The following is a 19,347-nucleotide window of genomic DNA, read 5'->3' as shown; positions in this document are numbered from 1 at the left end:
GGCATCCAGGTCCCGCTATTGGTTATTGACCAGAGAGGTGTCTCGGTCATGTCTACATAATTCTCGAACCCGTAGGGTCCGCACGCTTAACGTTCGTTGATGATATAGTACTATGAGTTATGTATGTTGGTGACCGAATGTTGTTCGGAGATTTGGATGAGATCACAGATATGACGAGGAACTCCGGAATGGTCCGGAGATAAAGTTTGATATATGGGATAGTAGTGTTTGATCTCCGGAAGGGTTCCGGATGTTTCCCGAAATATTTGGGCACGAGAACACTTTATCTGGGCCAAAGGGGAAAGCCCACGAGGCTTTTGGAAAGTGCAAAAGGAAGTTTTGCGGAGACCAGAGGCTAGACGCCAGGAACCCCTGGCGTCTAGGGGGTAGACGCTGGGAACCCTGGCGTCTAGCCCTGGAGTCCGAGAAGGACTCTTGCCTTTTGGGTGAAACCGACTTTGAGGAGGCTTTTACTCCAAGTTTCGACCCCAGGGCTCAACATATAAATAGAGGGGTAGGGCTAGCACCAAAGACACATCAAGAAACACCAAGCCGTGTGCCGGCAACCCCGTCCCCTCTAGTTTATTCTCCGTCATAGTTTTTGTAGTGCTTAGGCGAAGCCCTGTGGAGATTGTTCTTCACCAACACCGTCACCACGCCGTCGTGCTACCGGAACTCATCTACTACTTCGCCCCTCTTGCTGGATCGAGAAGGCGAGGACGTCACCGAGCCAAACGTGTGCAGAACTCGGAGGTGTCGTGCTTTCGGTACTTGGATCGGTCGGACGTGAAGACATACGACTACATCAACCGCGTTGATATAACGCTTCCGCGAACGGTCTACGAGGGTACGTAGACAACACTCTCCCCTCTCGTTGCTATGCATCACCATGATCTTGCGTGTGCGTAGGAATTTTTTTGAAATTACTACGTTCCCCAACAAGGATGGATTTTGAAGACCATGAAAATTCTGAAACAAAGAAAATTCACCTAAGGACTCATCATGATGTGGATTTTGAAGTAAATCTATATAATTCTGGGAGCGTAACCCTTTTTGGTTGCAAAAATTGGGAAGCATTTTGCAAGATGTATGGTTTTAATGAGGGTATGCTTGCCACCATGGATCTTGGTGATCCTGACATCGACCAAGACAATATGGACATTTGGGTCCTTGTTGATACGCCTCCAGTTATACCGCTATGTGGGTTTCTCAAACATAGTTAATTATTAACTAATTTATATTGTTCATTTTAAATAGTTGACATCTTATTTTCATTCTTCAAAGAATGTGCGGGAGATGATAGACAAAACCCACTACATTGATGGCTCCGAATTAACTTACAAGGAGAAAAATCATCTGGTCGGATTTTGTACTGACATTGAGAATTACAATATCTACAATCAAACTCCTCAACTTTATGGTCAATACGTGCCACTAGTGCATGTGTCAAACTACGATAACTACCATGGAGATACCCTGGTAAGATTTTTTACTATTACAACATCCGTGCATCTTTTGCATACTTCTAAAACTAGTACATCATTGCTAACTATGAAGTTATTACTATGTTTTTCAACAGATAATCCCAGAGAATTGTGTGCCTCATTTGATGTATCAGAAAGGTAGGCTTAATGTTTTGAACATATAGCCAGGTCATCCTACGAATCTCAACTGTTTATACCAGATTTCTAAAAGAAGTGGAGACATGCAAATCAAAGGATGAAAAAAAATATATGGACAGTGATAAGGAGGTTCTTGGAAGCAAAAGGAAGCGAAGCGCAAGAATTGGAGACAGGATGATCTCCATTCTCCGTAATGGAGAGTCAGGGTCTATTTTGTTTTATGCTATTTTACCTTAAATAGGGTATTTAGGTCATGTTTAGGCATAACAGTAGCAGTAGCACGGAGATAAGAGAGGACACATCTCTCAATTATCTCCGAATGCAGTATTACTTTCGACAAACTCGCTACTCGCGGTCTCGAGACTTGTAATGTTCTAAGTTTGTTCGGTCTTTTGAATTCAGAGACTAATATGATGAATTGTATTCGGAGACTAATCTTTTATTGTATTTGATGAATCTGCTGTTTATATGTTGTGCTATCTATATTCTGTGCAGTAATACATTTTGTAACCTGTGCAAATATCAGAAAATAAAAAAATTCCTAATATTCATACTAGTGGTGCACCAAACAGCACATTAGTGGTGCACTGCTATAAAAAAATACTAGTGGCGCATTATCTGTCAGTACGCCATTACTAACCCAGAGCACAAGGTAAATATGCCCCCCTAGGAGGCATACTAATGGCGCACTGCCTGGTGCGCCACTATGGCGCACCAGGAGGTGCGCCATTAGTATATGTTACTAATGGCGTGATGATAGTGATGGTGCGCCATTAGTATATGTTACTAATGGCGTGATGATAGTGGCGCACCTGTAGTGCGCCATTAATGACCAAAACAGGTGCGCCACTAATAAGCCTTTTCCTAGTAGTGGTCACACACGGTGACCACGAGGTAGCATGTCGATGTCGACATTGGCATATCGCATGGCTCGCTCTGTGTCAGTCCCGGAGTTCAGTTTTGGCATGAGCGTGTCTCTAGGTGTCCTAGGCCCAACAAAGGGGAGAGGGAGAGAAAAGGAGATGCTTCACTACACTGACATGGCTCATGCCCATGAGTGCACATTTTGCATTGGGGTGAAACAGGGATCAAATGAATTCCCTTTTGACCATGGCCTCATGTGTAGGTGTCCTTATGATTCATAGAAGGCCTTCACAAAGTTTCAAGCCAAGATATATAATTCCATTTTTGGAAGGTTTAGGCCAGAAAATTCAGATATTTATCAAGGGAAAATATTGAACTATGGAACCTCATGTTTTTTTTTTGCATATTCATGATATATATGATCATGAGGTACCACAGGAATATTCTTTGGATTTATCCAAGAAGAAAAAAGGTGTCAGCATGCATTAAATCCAAAGGTGAAGGGCTTGGAAAGAAAATATGTGAGGTGCCTTGGGCAGGAGAAGATATGCCTAGTTTGACTTCACCATATTTGAGCAAGAGAAAGGGTTGCAAGAATTTGCTTAAATCCAAAGAAGAATCAGTCAAAAGAATTTAAGACCAAAGAAAATCCAGAAAGTGGAAACTGGCCTGTTAGATACTCCTCCGCCCCACCGGCCAACATCTCCCCGCCCGAGCCCTTCCCTCCTGCTAAGGAGGCAGACAGAACAGACCAACCCACCGACGACAAAGATCATGATCGCCACCCTCAGCATCACGCTTGGGAGGGCTGCTCCCCAACAACCATGACCCCATGTTGGCCGCCAGCCCGCCACAACGTCGGTCTTCTCCCCGGATCTTTCCGCACCCGCCTGGTTGTGGAAGGACCGCACCACCGCACTACATCGACGGTGGCTGCACGCTCAACTGGTGAGTGCGATGTGGCAACAGTACGACCGTCATTGCCGGCGAGGAACTCAGGCCAGAACCTACCTAGCTTTTCTATTTGCTGGAGAAACAACATAACCACAACAAAAGTTCTATCAGGTAATTGACCGTTAGGCTTAATTCATGTGTAATCAGAACTTATTGGAATATTGTGCTATCAAGTCGAGCAGACGACTGCATGAGTAAATTAAAAGCAATTGAGAATCTTGTATTTTGAAAATAACTATTCCATCGTGTTAGCACCATTGATAGAAGTTACCATAATCAGGGGGAGCTAGCAGAGCATTAAATCTAAAATGCCAAAAGACCTGGCAATGTAGTATGATACAGAAATCCAGTGACAGCAAGGGATGGCAAAGATCATCAATTTCATCATGTACACCAGATGCTTCCTCCCGGGCTTTCACGACATAATGACATCTTCGACAAGTTATAGTACTGCTCTATGACAAAGAAAAAGGTCTACAGTAGCCTCCAATTCTACAAACGAAAATTTCCTCTTTCTATGTCAACCGTCTGAGACACTTTTCAGCAATTTCGTCGTCTCAGGTTCTACCTGCAAGTACATAGGTCTGCATTACGGCATCATAAGTTTCCGCATCAAGGCATTCAAGACTATTCAGGCACTCGAGGAAAGACTCCACACCAGCAACATCCTTTGACTCTTCATAGTGCCTCAGAAATCTGCTCACAAGCTCTTTCGATGGCGCCCATTTGTGTGCCGTCACCATGTTCTTTGCATCTCCCAAGATCTCCAGTGCCGCGTTAACATCAGATTTATCCAAATAGAACTCTGCAAATATGCAAACGGTCCCCTCGTTGCAACAGCCCTGAGCCATTGTGCTCTGACGGATAGCCTCAGCTTTGTCTATCATACCCTTATCAAGGTAAGCTTTGATCATAATATTTGTTATCCTCATGTCATAATCTTCATGATTCGATTGCCACTCCTGGAAGATTTGCTGCAAAGACTCAAAGTCATCAATCATACTCAGACCTTGAAGCATCACAAGATAGCTTCTGTTCAAGCACTTCTTGAATGTGGACTTCAATGACTCCCAGATCCTCTTCACCTCGGTTGAATTGCCACAAAGGGCATGTAAGGAGAGGATGACATTCCAGGGGTGCAACTCAGCCTTGTCCATAACTTCCTCAGCTTTCTTTAGGGCAACTTCTGCCTTGCCAAACAGCTCTAGTTTAATGTAATTGTTTGCCATTAGAGTGTACAAGGACCAGTGAACTGGAGCCACCTTCTGCAGTTCTTCCAGGACCTTCTCCGCAGTGTCCAGGTCATTCATTGTGATATAGCTTTCTATCAAGGTGAAGTATGTAAATTTATCAGCACTTATACCACTTTCTCGCATTTCTTCAAATGTGGAGCGGACTTTCTCTGGCTGGCCTGCCTTTTGGTACAATTTCATCAAGTGGTTGTACACCAGTTTATCTGGAACAATATTTTTGGCTTTCATCTTCTCATAGAGCTCCAGACCTTTGTATGCCAACCCGTGTTGACCATAGCAGTTAAGCAAACAGGAATAAGTTTTTAGTGACTTAGATATATCTGGAAGGCTCCAGAAATATTCTTCAGCTGCCTGTATCCCATGTACTTTTGAAACGAGGTCAAGCCGCACTGCCTGATGGCCAGGACTCAAGTTTGCTCCACGAGCTTCCATCCAGTCCAGCAACTGGGTACATAACAACATGGGCGAAAATTATACAGTGAAAATAAGAAGATACTTTGCTCAGAAAGAGATTGCACCAGAAAAGCACATGCACGCTTGGTACCACAATATTATAGTGAACATAAAAAGAACATTAGGACAGACAAATGTCATCACCATCTGAACCTTCTGCTGTTTGAACATAATAAACCTTCATTTTCTAATGTTAAGTCTTACTTTTCTTCCCTCTAGAACATTTCTTCTCCAGGTTTTTTTGCCTATTCATGTGTGAGAATCGAGATCTCCGCTAAGCAGTAGAGTGTGTTATGGGCAAGCAACCAATGACAGATGAATTCCACGAAATTGGAAATTAACTCTGTTTAGGACCATTCTTAGCCATAATTAGTTTTTGTGGTAGACATTATTGGTCAAACCTCCTCAGACTGTATACGTTTGATCTGCGGTTATTTGTACCGAACATGAAAATTACATGTTTGTTTGAGACAAATATCCATCAAAATCTTTCCAGCAGTCTGCTAGAAGCAATAAAGCCTGTTAACTAGAGCACAAAATTCATTGTTCCAACTGAACTAGCTCATGGCAAATGCATCTTTTTTCTCATTTTTTTTCTCTTTAGCATCGTCCTTCATGATTATCAATAATATTGAGTACTGCTCGTAACTGATTGCAAATGGTAGTAGCACAAGAATCATTTTGGGGAGGAAAAAGCATGCTTCGCGCACGAGCGTATCGAGAATACGGTGACCGGTAAATCGCTAATGCAGCATCGAACAAGAAAAGGAAGAGATTTGGGGGAGGGGGATGGCACCTCGAGCGCGCCCTCGTTCTTCTTAAACCTGGTTAGTTTGCGGACGTACGCAAGGATCTGTTGCTGCGAGAGCCGGGACCTCTGCCGGAGCCATTCGTCCATCTCCGCCGCCACTATCCCCGGCGGTCTGCCGTCGGACACCTTCGAGATCCTCTTGTACAGCGGGATCCACGATGGCTCAAAGCCGCGCCTATCGGAGCCTGCCGACTGGGCCTGAGGCTGCGCGAGCTCGTGCGCGAGTCTCGCCGGGGCAACGGAGATGCGCCGCCGCGCCTCCGCGGCGACCGCCCTGCGCAGCATGGGTGGCTGCCTGCCTGTGTTGTTGTGATTTTTTTTGTTCGGTGGGGGTGGTTCTATAGGTGGCCAAACAGGCTAGCCCACGAGCACGCCGGCACGGCACGGGCTAAACGGGCCGTGCCCGGCATGCGACACGCCTTGGGCGTGCCTGGGCCTGGAGCCTGGACACGTGGGCCGGCACGGCACGGACCGTTTATTCTTTTTATATAGTTTTCAGATTTCTTTTAGATATGTATATCTAAAATATAGTTCAATAGGCCTAAAAATCAGCCCAACAGACTGAAAATATGCAGCCCAGCGTGTTAAACGGGCCAACATGCCGGCCCGTTTACTAACTGGGCCGTGCCTAGGCCTGGAGGCGCAGCATGTGGGCTGGCACGACATGACCCGTATAATAATCATGCCCTAGCAGGCCGTGCCGGTCCAGGCACGATTACATTGGGCCGGGCCGACCCGTTTGACCAGGTATAGGTGGTTCTGCAGGCTGCTCAGCTGGTTCGGCGAGATTCTGATATGCGATGGCCCTCGGCCCTCGCTGCGGCGACGAGGCCATGGTGCACGAGCCCAACCAACGGGGAAAGGCAGCCCCACAATTGCTCTAAAAATCTAGAGCATAATTGATTTTGGTGTCAAAAATTGGTATTCCAATGTTTGACATTGCATCAAATATTGGCTAATACTTAGTTGGTTATCAAGTTATCATACCTATCTCATACAGACCAATCATGTTCTACTGCAAATTTCTGCACGCTCTTGGAAAGGTCACTCCCAAACCTTCTTTGCTTTTGACATATGGCTGCACATCATTGTATGTGCGTCACTTGTTGTAACCTGAGAGTTTTTTTTAAATGTTTTATTCTTAAACCGTGCATCTAACACCAAACCGTTTTCATTATTAGATTTCTCGTGTTGACATCTCCGAAATTAGATCCCATGTTAACAGGTTTTGATAAACATTTTTTCACAAAAATAACCAGCAATAAAAAACGAAACTGAAAAACTAGTTCATGCAAAAAAACAAATATGAAAAAATGGAAGAAAGAAACCAAAGCCCAGAAGCACGGTTGCAGTTTTTCATCTTTTTCGAAAGCACGTGTTGTGTTTTTTATTTTATTCGGAAGCAAAACCGTGCTTCCACTAGAAGCAAATATATGCTTCTCGTGAAAGCGCTTTTTTTAGGAGCATAGATGTGCTTCACACGGAAAAAAATAAAAAACCTAAGAAAACTAGGTGAAAACAAAAAAACCCCAAAAGCATCTAAAATTCGGAACCACGTATAAAAAAACTTGATCCAGAGAGAGTACCCAACACAAAACATGTGGTGACGAATGGATGCACCACTTGGCACGTTCCCAGGCCACCACAAGTGACCATTGAAGGCCTTTATTCATCCCTATATGACGCTAACTGCATCAAAATGCTGGTGAAATCCACACTGGTCGACCGAGTGGGCCGGCCCACGTCATATGTCCAACGCTATCCAGTTTTGTTTTTCTTCGCTTCGTTTCTTCTTCTTTTGTTCTCATTTTTCTGTTTCTCTTTTCAGTTCTTTTCTTCTCGTTTTTTCCATTTCTTTTTTACATAAATTCACAAATTTTCAAAAAGGTCAGATTTTCAAAAATGATTTGGAATTTTATTTTTATTCATTTTTATCATATATTCGTTTTTCAAAACAATTTTGAAAAAAATACTCAGGATTTTGAATTTTGTTTAAAATTACCATGAAATGTTCCAAAATTCAAAAATGGTTAGGCATTTCAAAATTCTGTACACATTCTCGAAAAATCATGTTTAAATTTTTTTGCATTTAAAATATTATTTGTCTTATTAGAAAATTGTTCGGAATTTTTGAAAAGGGTTTGTTGATTTTGAAAAACCATTCACGTTTTTAAAATTTGCTCATGCTTGCAAAAACAAATCTTGGGAATACCACTCACTTTTGTTTTTCTTCACTTTGTGTCTTTGTCTTTTCTTTTTGTTTTTACTGTTTCTTTCTTCTTCACATTTTTCTCTTTCTTTTTTCATAAATTCAAAAAATCAAACAGTTCAGAATTTAAATATTTTTTTCATGCTTCTTCAAAATTTGTTCATTTAAAAAAATGTTGAAATTTTGAAAATATTATCTGAAATTTCGATTTTTGTTCACAATTTTTCAAAAATGGTTGAAAGTTTAAAATTTTGTTCTTATTTTAAAAAATCGTGTTTTGAAAAATTGTTTATAATTTCTTATTTTTTAAATAATTTTTAGAAAGTAATTGCACATTTAAAACTCTTTGGGGATTTTGAAAAACTATTTACAGTTTTAAAATTTGTTCATGTTTCAAAAATGTTTGAAATACTTAAAGAAATTCGGAATTGCAAAGTTTGTTCAAATTTAAAAAAATTGGCATTTCAAAATTGTTCCCAATTTGGACAGATGGTTTTGGAATTTTTCAAAGATGTCCAAATCTCGACACTATAGTATGTTCTTAAACTTTTCGTGCTTCCTACAAATCACCAGAAGTCATAAGGTGTTGTGGCTAGGAGCGGGCGTTATGGTGTTTCGATTTCTCGATTTCTCCGTAGGGCGGGGTGATTTTGGGAGTATTTTTTTCGCGCTAAGAAAACATCTCGCTCGCGCATGCCCCGATCCAGTCACGTGACTCATGTGTGTCGCGATCCTATATGACGCAAATAGGTCCAGGCCTCCTTTGGTTCATAGGATAGGAATTTTATAGGAATAGAAAAATCATAGGGAGCGAGATGACATACATCTCAATTCCTATATAAAAAGAGATATCATTTGGTTCATAGGATAGGAATTTTTCCATTGAGTCTAGGCTAATATTTTTTTTCCAAAATGTAAAGGATTGATTCCTATCCTATATAGAAATAGGAATCCATTCCTACAAACCAAAAGGCTTCAAAGGATTTTTTTCCTTTGCAATTCCTATCCTAGGAATTCCTACAAACGAAAAGAGGCCTCAATGGAATCTTTGTGGGAGGTGCAAACTTCCCCATGAAACAGTCTGAAATGGATGAAGTGCATCTTAGAGACTCTTGTTTGAACTTCGTATAATGGGCCCTTTTAATAGAATCCGAATTTTCCTCCCGTAAAGGATGCATCACCATTCGGAGATTCAGCTGGTGGATTTAGATGTTAGCTCTTTTTTCTTCTCTCACAACTAGATAATTGTTTTTTCCTGGCCCTTTGAAGTCAGAGAGACATTTTGGTTTATTTTTCTCATGTTGTATGTCAGCAAGAGAGCACCTGTGGTTTGGGCTCTCAAGAAGGGGTATACATGGAATTTCATGTGCCCTTCTCGTCCTCTTCGCTCAAGTCATACGTGTCTAGGGATTGATGGTTTATCTAGAACGACCAGAGCTACAACTCCTCTCTGGCCGACAAGTAGAGCCCCTCCTCTTATTTGCTCCTACCTATCTTTTCCTCCCCCCTACCGTCATTCCACTACATCTTCCACTTCACCTAATGCCTCCTTGTAAGACACCAATTCATTTAATTGGTTTCAGGTGTGCAAGCCCAGAATCGTATCTTGTGGCACACCAAAATTTTGTAACAAATATCAAACCAACATATATTACAAGCGCGATAATTAGAGAGGTCCCAGAGGGACTCTATTAGCATTCAACTCGAATGATCAAGTATCTTCAGAAGCCAAATATGTCCATCCCTTTGATTGGTACATCATTGCACTTGCTATGTGGGTAACACAAATAAAAAGCATGACCTAAGACTTAATCAGGATCTCCCATGAAGAATGGTTGCACTAGTTAATAGTCGGTTCGGTCGCACTTATTGCTCGATCAGACCGATGGGGGTTATTTATTCATGAACCAAAATCTCTCAAGATATCCACCAACAGCGTGACTTCTCAAGATGAAGCCATAGTGCACGACAATAATAAATATCAACTAACTTGTACTCATCCACAATATTCGTACAATATGATCAAGCCATCAAACATATGCTTAACCAATCAAAGATAGGATTCAACAGTAAAAGTCTTGTTGTTCTTAGCATGGCATGCCGCTGAAACAAATCTATATTTTGCGAGGGTACTAAAACAAATATTTGTCACAAGTTTTATATTTTAGCATGATTGAAAATATCATTTATAGCGATAATTACATAAAGCAAGTATTAAGCATTTTGTTCCTTCAGAATCATGCACATTACCAAGCTCCTTTTCATGGCATACTAAGCATAGATTTATAAAGCTTCATGAAAAGAGGGGTTGTAGGGGTACTCTTGTTCACCACCAAAATTGTATGCCTCTATAATAATTGATAATAGCTAATTTAACATAGCATATAATCTATATAAATACACACCTTGAAAACAATCTGGCAAGCATACTACCGAAAGAGCATTTCAATACAAAACCAATTAAAAGAATCAACCCAAATAAAAAAGAAAGAAGGCCCAAATAAAAAAAAATAAAAATAATAATAAATAAGTGAGAGAAAAAGAGAGAAGGGACAATGTTACTATCCTTTTTCCACACTTGTGCTTCAAAGTAGCACCATGATCTTCATGATAGAGAGTCTCTTATTTTGTCACTTTCATATACTAGTGGGAATTTTTCATTATAGAACTTGGCTTGTATATTCCAATGATGGGCTTCCTCAAATACCCTAGGTCTTCGTGAGCAAGCAAGTTGGATGCACACCCACTTATTTTCATTGATGAGCTTTCATATATTTATAGCTCCAGTGCATCCGTTGCATGGCAATCCCTACTCCTTGCATTGACATCAATCGGTGGGCATCTCCATAGCCCATTGATTATCCGCGTTAATGTGAGACTTTCTCCCTTTTTGTCTTCTCACACAACCTCAATCATCATATTCTATTTCACCCATAGTGCTATGTCCATGGCTCACGCTCATATATTGTGTAAAAGTTGAAAGAGTTTGAAAAGGCTAAGTATGAAACAATTGCTTGGCTTGTCATCGGGGTTGTGCATAATGAGAGCATTTTGTGTGACGGAAATGAAGCATGGCCAAACTATATGACTTTGTAGGGATACGTTTTCTTTGGCCATGGTATTTTGATAAGACATAATTGCTTGATTAGCATACTTGGAGTATTACTATTTTTATGTCAACAATAAACTTTTATCTTGAATCTTCCGGATCTGAACATTCATACCACAATAGAGAAAAATGCATTGAAGAATATTCTAGAAAACATTCCACATCAAAAATTCCGTTTTTACCATTTACCTACTCAAGAATGAGCAGGAATTAAGCTTGGGGATGCTGATACGTCTCCAACGTATCTATAATTTTTTATTGTTCCATGCTATTACATTATCTGTTTTGGATGTTAATGGGCTTTATTTTACACTTTTATATTATTTTTGGGAATAATCTATTAACCGGAGGCCCAGCCCAAATTGCTGTTTTTTTGCCTATTTCAGTGTTTCGTAGAAAAGAAATATCAAATGAGTCCAAAAGGAATGAAACCTTCAGGAACGTGATTTTTGGAACAAACGTGATCCAGAGGACTTGGAGTGGACGTCAAGCAATCAACGAGGCGGCCATGAGGCAGGGGGCGCGCCCTCCCCCCTCGTGGGCCCCTCATAGATCCACCGACCTACTTCTTTCTCCTATATATATTCACATACCCCGCAAACATCCAGGAGCACCACGAAACCCTATTTCCACCGCCGCAACCTTCTGTACCCAAGAGATCCCATCTTGGGGCCTTTTCCGGAGCTCTGCCGGAGGGGGCATTGATCAAGGAGGGCCTCTAGATCAACTCCATGGCCCCTCCGATGATGTGTGAGTAGTTTACCTTAGACCTTCAGGTCCATAGCTAGTAGCTAGATGGCTTCTTCTCTCTCTTTGGATCTCAATACAAAGTTCTCCTCGATTCTCTTGGAGATCTATTCAATGTAACTCTTCTTTTTGCGGTGTGTTTGTCGAGATCCAATGAATTGTGGGTTCTAGATTATCTATGAACAATATTTGAATCTTCTCTGAATTCTTTTATGTATGATTGGTTTATCTTTACAAGTCTCTTCGAATTACCAGTTTGGTTTGGCCTACTAGATTGATTTTTCTTGCAATGGGAGAAGTGCTTAGCTTTGGGTTCAATCTTGCGGTGCTCGATCCCAGTGATAGAAAGGGAAACGACACGTATTGTATTGTTGCCATCGAGGATAAAAAGATGGGGCTTATATCATATTGCATGAGTTTATCCCTCTACATCATGTCATCTTGCTTAAGGCGTTACTCTGTTCTTATGAACTTAATACTCTAGATGCATGCTGGATAGCGGTCGATGTGTGGAGAAATAGTAGTAGATGCGGGCAGGAGTCGGTCTACTTGTCACAGACGTGATGCCTATATACATGATCATGCCTAGATATTCTCATAATTATCTGCTTTTCTATAAATTTCTCGGCAGTAATTTGTTCACCCACCGTAATACTTATGCTATCTTGAGAGAAGCCACTAGTGAAACCTATGGCCCCCTGGTCTATTTTCCATCATACAAGTTTCCAATCTATTTTATTTTGCAATATTTACTTTCAATCTATATCATAAAAATACCAAAAATACTTATCTTATTATTATCATCTCTATCAGATCTCACTCTTGCAAGTGGCCGTGAAGGGATTGACAACCCCTTTATCGCGTTGGTTGCGAGGTTCTTATTTGTGTGTGTAGGTACGAGGTGCCTCGCGCTTGGTCTCCTACTGGATTGATACCTTGGTTCTCAAAAACTGAGGGAAATACTTACGCTGCTTTACTGCACCACCCTTCCCTCTTCAAGGGAGAACCAACGCAGTGCTCAAGAGGTAGCAGTGACTCACAATTTTGGACCATCGTTTTGAAAGTCAACGATCTCTTTTACCAATTTTGTAAATGGAAGCTGGGAGATGGGTGTAGTGTTAGGTTCTGGGAGGATGTATGGTAGATGATAAACCATTGGTACGCGTCGGTCCTAAACAAACGGGTTTTAAGCCCTTTCCGCGATGGCATTCGGAATCGTCGCCAAGTGTGTGTGGGCGATAGGGGGTCCTTCCCACACGACCCAGAAACCGTTGGGGATATGCCCTCCTGGCACACACGCTCGGCCAAATGAGGTCGTGTGCGACCGGTGAGCACTCAAATACAGAAATACATACAATAGTGCTTAAAAAATACAATTATACATGCAAAATCATTTCCGGTCGTAAGTACATCCCACATAGTCAGTCACCAATAAACATTTCCGTTTGTATATACATCCCACACAGTCACTACAAGGAAAACGTTTGCGCAAGGTGGCGTAACGCAAATAGTTTTGAAGAGAATGTTGTGTGTGATTGTTCATTGATCCAACACGGTTTATTCCTAGAAACTGTGTGCGTTGCCTGAGGTCATCGCCCACGGTGTTTTCTCATTAACCGTTTGTAATAGGAAAACACAATTAGCAAGCTAATTGACCAATTAGCGGGCTAATTTCCCTATTATTAATAATCTGTTTACTAATATAATTGACATTAATATTAAGCACATAATATATTCCATTTACATATTAAGGAAGCAGGATTTTATAATTGAAATACATCGGAGTACAACATGATATAGCTTCAGCACTCAGCTACCCCATTACACAACTGCACCAGCAGCAAGTTTCACATGCAACGTCTAGAACCTTTCGAAATTAGCATCATAGACGGTACATAGAGAGATGCATCTCATCTGGAAAACTGCTGAAGCGAAAGGCGAATATTGAGCCTTCATTCATGTTGAAGGTCTTTGCAACTTTAGGCCAGTGCCTGTCGATGATTGACCGTCCATCCTTCGACCTCTTCAGGAACACTTCAATATTGAACCGTGGGTGTTGTATGAAAACTTTCCTCGCCTCCTGACCACATAGGTGGTTTGAGAGGTAATCATCAGTGAACACTGAAAACAAGGATGTGCATAAATATCTTCTCTATATTGGAAACGAGGCAAAGGAATAAAAAAAGGCAAGGTATAATAGTTAGTAACATCTTGTAAACCTCAGTGCTTCCCATTGTTCCCTTGCAACACATATAAGGTAGTTAGTCATCAGGTTAAGTAAGGGTTCGCATGCTATCAGTAAAATATGTTGATGAAAAATAAGCACATTGCAGATTCATGAGATTAATTCAAGCCACATGGAAAACCCATTTATCCAAACCAAACATGATTAAGAACTAGGAAATATAGCACTTGTATATGTTTCTCATGTATTAAGTGCACCCAAAATCGATTTATTCCTAACATGGTATACAATAACAGAATGCAGCCACATCAATTGAACATCGCATTGCAGAATTGAACCAATCAGTTAACTAAACACCACAACAAATGAACCAAACGTTAACTGAGCACCACATTGCACAATATAACATACTCCTAATAGAAGATCAGACAGTTAACCAAACCAAGCATGCTTAATGATGACCCACAAGTGTAGGGGATCTATCGTAGCCTTTTCGATAAGTAAGAGTGTTGAACCCAACAAGGAGCAGAAGGAAATGATAAGCAGTTTTCAGTAAGGTATTCTCTGCAAGCACTCAAATTATCGGTAACAGATAGTTTTGTGATAAGGTAATTTGTAATGAGTAGCAAGTAATAAAAGTAAATAAGGTGCAGCAAGATGGCCCAATCCTTTTTGTAGCAAAGGACAAGCCTGGACAAACTCTTATATGAAGCAAAGCGCTCCCGAGGACACATGGGAATTATCGTCAAGCTAGTTTTCATCACGTTCATATGATTCGCGTTCGGTACTTTGATAATTTGATATGTGGGTGGACCGGTGCTTGGGTACTATCCTTATTGGACAAGCACCCCACTTATGATTAACCCCAATTGCAAGCATCCGCAACTACAACAAAAGTATTAAGGTAAACCTAACCATAGCATGAAACATATGGATCCAAATCAGCCCCTTACGAAGCAACGCATAAACTAGGGTTTAAGCTTCTGTCACTCTAGCAACCCATAATCTACTTATTACTTCCCAATGCCTCCCTCTAGGCCCAAACAATGGTGAAGTGTCATGTAGTCGACGTTCACATGACACCACTAGAGGGATAACAACATACATCTTACCAAAATATCAAACGAATACCAAATTCACATGACTACTTATAGCAAGACTTCTCCCATGTCCTCAGGAACAAACGTAACTACTCACAAAGCATATCCATGTTCATAATCAGAGGGGTGTTAATATGCATAATGGGTATGAACATATGATCTTCCACCAAGTAAACCAACTAGCATCAACTACAAGGAGTAATAAACACTACTAGCAACCCACAGGTACCAATCTGAGGCTTTGGGACAAAGATTGGATACAAGAGATGAACTAGGGTTTGAGATGAGATGGTGCTGGTGAAGATGTTGATGGAGATTGATCCCCTCCCGATGAGAGGATCATTGGTGATGATGATGGTGATGCTTTCCCCCTCTCGGAGGGAAGTTTCCATGACAGAACAGCTCTGCTGGAGCCCTAGATTGGTTCCGCCAAGGTTCCGCCTCGTGGCAGCGGAGTTTTGTCCCGTGAACTTGCTTATTATTTTTTCTCGGACGAAAGACCTCATATAGCAGAAGATGGGCAACGGCAGGCCACCAGGGAGCCCACGAGGCAGGGGACGCGCCCAGGGGGGTAGGGCGCGGCCCCCATCCTGATGGCCAGGGTGTGGGCCCCCTCAGGTACTTCTTTCGCCCAATATTTTTTATATATTCTGAAACGTGCTCCAGTAAAGTTTCAGGACTTTTGGAGCTATGCAGAATAGGTCTCTAATATTTGCTCCTTTTCCAGCCCAGAATCCCAGCTGCCGGCATTCTCGCTCTTCATGTAAACCTTGTAAAATAGGAGAGAATAGGCATAAATATTGTGACATAATGTGTAATAACAGCCCATAATGCAATAAATATCGATATAAAAGCATGATGCAAAATGGACGTATCAACTCCCCCAAGCTTAGACCTCGGTTGTCCTCAAGCGAAAGTCGAAATCGAGAAATATGTCCACATGTTTGGAGATAGAGGTGTCGATAAAAATAAAATACGGACATGAGGACATCATGATCATTCTTAGAGCAGCTATATCCATATATATATATATTGTCATATGATCTCTTATGCTAAAGTAACAATTCAATCACAATTTCAAGTATGAATCATAAACTTCGTTGAGAACCAACAAACTCTAATCTCAGTCATTGAGGCAATTGCAATTTATCATAACATAGGAAAGAGTCAATATAAGAGCTTTTCAGCAAGTCCACATACTCAACTATCATTTAGTCTTTCACAATTGCTAACACTCACGCAGTATTTATGGGTATGAAGTTTTAATCGGACACAGAGAAAGATAGGGGCTTATAGTTTTGCCTCCCAACATTTTACCTCAAGGGTAATGTCAACAATAATAGTTCATGAAAAACTCACATCCAATTAGCTATATATATCAGGATCTTTCCAACACATTGTGCTTGCCAAAGGATAAAATGTAAAAGGAAAGGTGAATATCATCATGACTCTTTGCATGAAGTATAAGACACGAATAAAAGATAGGCCATTCGCAGAGGCATGCAGAGATTGTCATGCGCTTTTATAGTTGGATGCTGTAACATCCCAAATTTTCAATTTGGAATGTTATACATAGATCATTCATGCATATCATATTTTATTGCATCTTTCATTTCGCGATCCTCGAAATCCTAAGCAACTCAAGGACCCTCGGAGAGAGTTGGGGATCTCCCAGTTTTCGTATTTGAGTTTTATCAAATACTGAAACGAGGATTTTGGTTTTAATTATTTTTCTCTCCGAAAATATTTCATATTAAAATATATGAGAGGAGATAATATGACTTCTCCAAAATAATTGAAATATTAGAGGAAAAATATTAAAATCAAACATTTGATTTTATTCAGGTTTTATCGCAATTTAATTGCATTAGAAAAATTGCACATTTTTCAAAGTTGCATTTTAGGGCCAAGAAAATGTTCAGCTTGATCTAAATATTTTATTTAGACAGTGAAAATTTGTTTTGGCATTTTTAGAATTTTATTTTATTTTCTAGGATTTTTTTAGCGGAATTATTTTAAAAAAATGCGCCATGGCTAACTGGGCCGAAGACCAACCGCTGGCCCACTCCTCCGCGCCGCCGTCTCCCTGCAGGAGACCGACGCCGCCGCCGCCTCGGATAGGAGTCTGGCTGGGACTCCTCTCGCCGCCGCCCTTGGCCCTCCTCCAAGCCGCCCCCTCCCCCTCTTTAAATACCCCCCCGTACCCCCCGCCACCAGCACCAACCACGCCGCCCGAGCCCCGCCACCCCTGCCGTAGCTCACCGCCGCCGCCCCTGCCGCAGCTCGCCGCCGCCCCGTTGCCGCAGCCCCGCCTCTCGCCGGAGGTAACGTGCCGTTCGCCGCCGCCGGTTTTTTTAGAAAATTGATTCGGTTTTTTTAAAACCCTAGTTTGTTTTTTTAGATCGGTTCGCCGGTTTTCTCGGTTTATCTATTTAGCGGACGTTTGTCCGTACGTTCATTTTAACGAACGGTTTTTGCTCGATAGTTACAGACAACAAACGTTCGTTCGTTAGCCTGTTCGTCAGTTTTCTTTTTCTCGGATGTTTCCGCGATTATTTTCGATCGTGATTTCTGATCCGATTTTCGTTTTAGTTTATCTTTTCGCTCGTTTGTCGGAATCAGGCAATTCAAGCGCCTAGATCTTCGTCTCGAAACCCTCTTTCCATTTAACCAACTTGAACGAGCTTTTGCTACTGTAAAATTTGACCCCAGTCCAGTTTAGTAAATTGATCTTGTTTCTTTCGCCGTTTGAGTTTCGTTGCTCCGTTTGATCTGATTCTTTTTGCAAACCGGAGTTCTTAAGTTGAACTTTCTGGTTAGATTTTCTTATTTGAGTTTTACCCGTGTTTCTTTGCTTGATTGCTTATGTACGCTTTTGTTTGTTTGCGATAGAACACCCAGAGTGCGAAGCGTGCTACTATGAGTCCCTAGGTTTTGCGGATCATTAGCAAGGCAAGTAACACTTTGATCATACCCCTTTATCACCCAGTTTTATGCATTAGTTCCAATCCTCAAACATTGCATGGTTAGGATGTGATTAACATGTGGGTTGGGAAGTAGTTGATGAGGTAGAACCTATTGTCCTGTTATATTCAAACCCTTGGGAGTTACTTCTACGAATTGCTTATATTGCTATGCTATGCTCGTAGATGTGGTTTGGGTGAGTGAAATCCATGATAGATGTGAGATTGTTAATTAATGGTTTAACTTAAGGTGGAAACTTGAATAAACATCTGGGTGGATTGTTTGTTGGGCACCTGGTGAATCCAGTGTTGTCCTAGGATATCCCGGAGTACCCGTGTGATAATCCTATGGTCCGCCACCCAGGCTCAAAGGGAACTGAGATATTTTCATGCTAGAAACTTCCGTGTGCAGCCACAAGCTATTATGGGCTCTAGCATAGTTGAGTAAGTTGCGTGAAGCTCTCGAAGAGGTGGATCAGTAGGTAGTGGGATGTAGGTTTGGTATGGTCTGCTCGGTGTAAGGGGTTAATGCTTTTGAAAGACTGTGTCTCGGTCATCCGTTTCTCAAACACCATGTAGTGCAAGAAATCCAACGGAGGAGATTGGGTCTTGTGGTGAAAAGTGCGCAAACCTTTGCAGAGTGTATAAACTAATCATGGTTAGCCGTGTCCCCGGTTATGGACATCTTGAGTATCTAGTACTTGGAGTATCCTAAGTATCTCATCACTCTAAACCAATATTGTTGGGTTGTTAATTACTTTAATTGGGATTGAGTTGGAGGAACCTTCTCAATGATGTTTCAACTACCATGATAGTTAAATAAAATCTATTCCTTTGTTGTTGGGAAAAATTAGCTTTTCGCAAAAACTATAACCATAGAGCTTTCCACCAGCCAAATATGCATGTAGTGATAGCATTATTCTGTTCTTGCTCTATTGTGTTATCTTGCCAGCATATTCCATGTGCTGACCCATTTTCGGGCTGCAACGTATCATGTTGCAGACTTTTCACATGAGGAGTAAGGTTCGTTAGGTCGATGCCGTGCAGCTCAGCTATGCCGTTGGAGTTGATGGACTC

At 41.4% G+C, this 19,347-nt stretch overlaps 1 protein-coding gene across 1 annotated transcript; it reads right to left on the bottom strand.

Moving 5' to 3' along the window:
* Window positions 1–3,677: 3,677 nt before the first annotated feature.
* LOC123132028 (pentatricopeptide repeat-containing protein At1g60770) lies at window positions 3,678–6,257 on the bottom strand. The gene is made up of 2 exons (XM_044551775.1): window positions 5,943–6,257; window positions 3,678–5,137 (listed from the first exon to the last, which is right to left on the bottom strand). Exons 1-2 carry the CDS (start codon window positions 6,240–6,242, stop codon window positions 3,998–4,000), a joined length of 1,440 nt encoding a protein of 479 aa, XP_044407710.1. The 5' UTR covers window positions 6,243–6,257; the 3' UTR covers window positions 3,678–3,997.
* Window positions 6,258–19,347: the final 13,090 nt, after the last annotated feature.

The sequence above is a fragment of the Triticum aestivum genome, chromosome 6A (genome assembly GCF_018294505.1).
Source record: "Triticum aestivum cultivar Chinese Spring chromosome 6A, IWGSC CS RefSeq v2.1, whole genome shotgun sequence".
NCBI lineage: Eukaryota > Viridiplantae > Streptophyta > Magnoliopsida > Poales > Poaceae > Triticum > Triticum aestivum.
The sequence above is the reverse complement of the archived record's forward strand: the minus strand, read 5'-3'. Positions and strand labels throughout refer to the sequence as shown.